Here is a 4,306-nt window from a genome sequence, read left to right as displayed (position 1 = left end):
TCTTCTCTCACTACTCTGAAGAGCCCCTATTCATAGGGTTGCTATGAGTCATACTTGAAGGCACCTAAAAACAAGGACAACAACAAATTTGTCCTTTGGTAAATAAATAACTTCTTTCACTCAGCTAATGTTTTTGAGTTTATTCATGTTGTTCCATGCACCAGGACTTTGTTTCCCTTTATGGCTGATTAATACCATGTCTCTGTTTAACTCTGAGTTCTCATACCAGGTTTTCTTTAAGCACCAATGACCTTGAGCCAGTATAAAGGAGATAGAGTCCAGAGTGAGGGTAATCTCTGTTGGAGTTTCTATCAGAAAGCAATTTCCATAGAAGGAATACATTGAATCTTAAGGATAATGAGGGGGAGAGATTTCTAGAGACCATTACTTGGCAACTCTAGGAAGCTGGCAGCAGTTCTACCTTATCTTGTGTATTAGTCAGATTTTGGTGCAGTAACAAACATCTCTAATCCCGGCTTATACTAGAAGACATTTACTTCTTTCTCACTCTTCAGTGGACTGGGTATAGTGGCTCTCCTCCTCTTGGCTCTGGGATGTGTTGAGATCTGCACTGTGCCTCGTTCAGAGACTCATGTTTAAGGATCAGTGACTTCTTAGCCAAGTTATGTGTCTCATGGTGAGCAGCGGAGTAAAAGAAACCAAGCTTATGTACATGTGTATGCCGTGTCCACACACATCCCACTGGCCAAAACAAGTTTATTAGCCAATCTGAATGGCCATGGGGTGGGGCATTAGCCTTTTCTCATGGACAGAAGCTAATAGATTGGGTGAGGACTCTGATGAGAGAGTTGTTTTAGTTCCCTTGGGAGCCACCCCCACTCCTACAAACACTCAGAAGCAAATTCACATGAGGATGCCTTTTTGAGGGACTTGAGGTACAAACCATTCTGAGCTTACGGCTCCCTCATTTCCCTTAGAGGAGAGCAGAGAGGCCAATTAGATATTACAGGTTCTAGTCGTCTTCTGCAATACCGACTTCAAAGGTCTGGGTGCATGCGATAGAAAATGAGGAGGTTCCAGGTGGCATTGTGTCTTATGAACTGTGCCAGCCTCGAGAGGAATGAGGCTCAAGGTCCTGCCTTTCAGGAAACACTGGGTTAGTGGGAAAGTCTATTCCCTAGAGGGAGCTCTGGTGTTCAAGTGGGTAAGGAATTGTGCTACCACCCTAATGGCAGGCAGTTCAAATTCACCAGCTTTACCCTGGGAGAAAGATGGGCAGTTTCCTTCTGTGTGATTTACAGTCTCTGAAAACTCACCAGAGGCCCAGCTGTTAGTTCTGACTTAACAACACGTAACAACAAGAGATTCCCAGGCTATGTGTTCTTGCCTGGAAAAAAAAACAAACAACACAACAACAACTCAGGGACTTGGAATAGGGCAGAGAGGGGCACGAAGCTGACTTCTCTCTCCCCAGGTTGCCCAGTACATCAAATTTGAGATGCCTGTCCTGAAGAGCTTCATCCAGAAACTTCAAGAGGAGGAAGATCGAGAAGTAAAGAAGCTCATGCGCAAGTAAGCGAGGGGTTGGTTGGGTTTCTCCTGGGGTCTCAGTGTTGGGGCATCTCTGCTCAGGGGCCTTGCAGAGCCTCTGCCTGCATGCTGTGTTGGGCTCAGGTCTCAGGGATCTTGGAGGAGGGGCCTTCCCGTAGGCAAACCTGCATCTCTGATGGAGTTGTGAGACCGAAATGTGTGGATCTCTTTGCTTTGCATGTCAGCTTATGGTTTGGGCACAAGGCATTCAGTTCTCTACTCCTCCGTGCAAGGATTCTGAGCTAAAATGGTGCTGGTTTAAAGCCCCTTTGAGCTTGTGATTCAGGAACAAGGGAGATGACTTTGTCCTGGGTTCCCACGTGTTTTCTCAGGCTCTGAGCAGGAAATGCTGGCTCAATGGAGGGTCCCCTGAGGAGCCTCTGGTGAGGACTGTTTACAGCAGGATCTGGGGTAACCTAACCTCAGGATTAGAGCAGCCCTGGGCTGCTTACAGCCAGGTGGGGTTACCACCCCTTTCCTGAAGGTGGGAGGGCCAGAAATGTAACCCACACCTTGAGCAACAAGGATTCAGGAAGACTGAGTCAGTGGTGGTACACAGCTGAGCTGCCCAGCTCCTAAATCCTTTCTTCACACCCTTTCTACCCTTTAAACATTTCCTTTCTTAAAAATTCTAGTAAAACTTCTCTCTGGAGAGGGTTTTATGATTTCACTGCCATGTTTAGTCTTAGAGCAATGTGTGTTTTTGAGCCATGGTAGAAAGAGTATTAGATTGTTTCTTTTTTTAAGTAGTGATTTTAGTGAAAGTTTACAGAAAAGTTGGATTTTCATTCATTGTTGCACATTTTCCTCCCTCCCCTCCATTCACTTTTTAAAAAAAATATTCATCCATTGTTGCACAATTTCCTCCCTCCCCCCCACCTCTCTCCCAGTCCACTTTGCAACACAGCTTTTATTCTGGACTATAGTCGTACAATTAATGCCTAATCATATATTCCTTTTAAACAGTTCTTTCCTTAATCCGTTGGATTGGTTAGATTTTTGACACTAGAGACTAAAGCCAGTACTTTATTGATGATGTATGGAATCTTTGGGTGTTGCAAGCAGTTAAAATGCTGTGCTGCTGAAATGGAAAGATTGGAAGTTTGAGCCCATTGAGAGGCACCTGTGAACAAAGGCCTGGTGATCTGCTGAAAGTCAACATAGAAAGCCCGTGGAGCACAGTTCCAAGCTGACACATCCAGGTGCACTACGAATCCTCACCAGCGCAACCACTGCTTTACTTAGGTTTTCACTGTATCCATGCTTTAACTAATAGGGTAGCAAAAACTCAGCCCGACCCCCACCACTGACTCAGTTCTAACTCATGGTGACCCTCTACCGATCTGAAGAGGCTATGCCTCTCAATAGGAGGAGACTATCGTCTTTCTCCTGTGGCTAGTGGATTTGAACCAGTGACCTTTTGGTTAGCAGGGCATCATGCTAAGCAATATGCCACCAGAAGGACTTAGTATGGTTGCAGCTAATAGTTACTGAACATTCACTTTAAAAAGAATTTGTTTGGGGTTTATATTTTTTTAGTACAAGTTCCCAAGCTTAACAGTAGCTCTGCACAGTAGCATCTGTTCCTCCAGACACCGTAGTTCATGGAAGAGGAGGAGACAGGAAAGTCACTCACATGCTTAGTTACTTCTATGAGCACAAGGGGATCCAGATGCTATAGGGACTGCTGTTTACATGAGAAGATGCTCTGAAACCCAAGGATCTTCTTTCCACTGAAATCAGTCTTCTCCAGCCCTCTCCAAGTTCCCATTGGAGTGGGTCGATCAGACAGCAGCCTCTTCTGCAGAACACACTTGACACTAGTTTGAATTGTATGCCGTTGCCATTTCTGTAGGCAACAGAAAAAGTCAGGTACAGTCCAACCTTAGAAACAGAACCATACCCAGTTGCTTATCGGTTAGCTCCACCTCACGTCCAGCCCGTGTGTGTCAGAGTCAAAACCGGGCACCACAGTGTTTTCAGTGGCTGATTCTTCGGAAGGAAGTTCCCAGGTATGTCTTCATAGTCACTGCTGGGTGCACTTAAATCTCATATGCTCTTGGTTAAACTGATGAAGCCGTTAACTATTTGCACCACCCAAAGGCTGTGGGATACTAGATCCTTCTGGCGCTACCTCGGGCCTTCTGGGACGTAGGAAGCACCCAGAACCCCATCCTTATTGTTAATGTTGTTGTTGGCATTTGACCTTCACAGGCTTCTTTTGCCAGATGTTCTTACCACAGTTACTTAGGGTTTGGTCTGTTTATTTCCTCTCATCCTGTTGTGGAAATGAACAGCTCTGACAAAGTGATTCAGAGTAGGCCTAAGACAGAAGTACAGCGATGGAGTCACTTGGGTCACAGGGGATCCAAAGGTGTGTTCTGCTGGCTGTGCCCATTGGCCACTGTTTCTTTGACCCCCAGGTACACTGTTCTGCGTCTCATGATTCGTCAGAGGCTGGAGGAGATAGCTGAGACCCCAGAAACTATTTGAGCCATGAGCACAAAAGCAGATCCAGATGCCACAGGGACTGCTGTTTCCATGAGAAGATGCCCCGGAACCCACGAGCCTTCTTTCCACTGACATCACACTTCTGCCCCCTTCAAGATCCCACCAGAGTGGATGGAGCAGCCAGTGGACAACTTGGATCCCTGCTCTCTGTCCTGTGATGTTTGTTCTAGGGAGGACCCAGTGTGGGGGGGTGTATATGTGTGTATCTCCATGGACTTGTCCCTACCTGATACTTTGCCAATGC

At 46.1% G+C, this 4,306-nt stretch overlaps 1 protein-coding gene across 1 annotated transcript in view; it reads left to right on the top strand.

Annotated features, from left to right (window-relative positions):
• The window catches only part of RASSF2 (Ras association (RalGDS/AF-6) domain family member 2), a 25,661-nt gene extending 21,617 nt beyond the window's left edge, over positions 1 to 4,044 (top strand). The window contains exons 9-10 of the mRNA XM_006894224.1: positions 1,436 to 1,533; positions 3,975 to 4,044. Coding sequence (XP_006894286.1) covers positions 1,436 to 1,533; positions 3,975 to 4,044 — 168 coding nt within the window. The remainder of the gene's footprint in view (positions 1 to 1,435; positions 1,534 to 3,974) is intronic.
• The last annotated feature ends 262 nt before the right edge of the window (positions 4,045 to 4,306 follow it).

Source organism: Elephantulus edwardii, unplaced genomic scaffold (genome assembly GCF_000299155.1).
Source record: "Elephantulus edwardii isolate Elephantulus edwardi_28Jun2011 unplaced genomic scaffold, EleEdw1.0 scaffold00138, whole genome shotgun sequence".
In the NCBI taxonomy this organism is placed as follows: domain Eukaryota; kingdom Metazoa; phylum Chordata; class Mammalia; order Macroscelidea; family Macroscelididae; genus Elephantulus; species Elephantulus edwardii.
The sequence above is the reverse complement of the archived record's forward strand: the minus strand, read 5'-3'. Positions and strand labels throughout refer to the sequence as shown.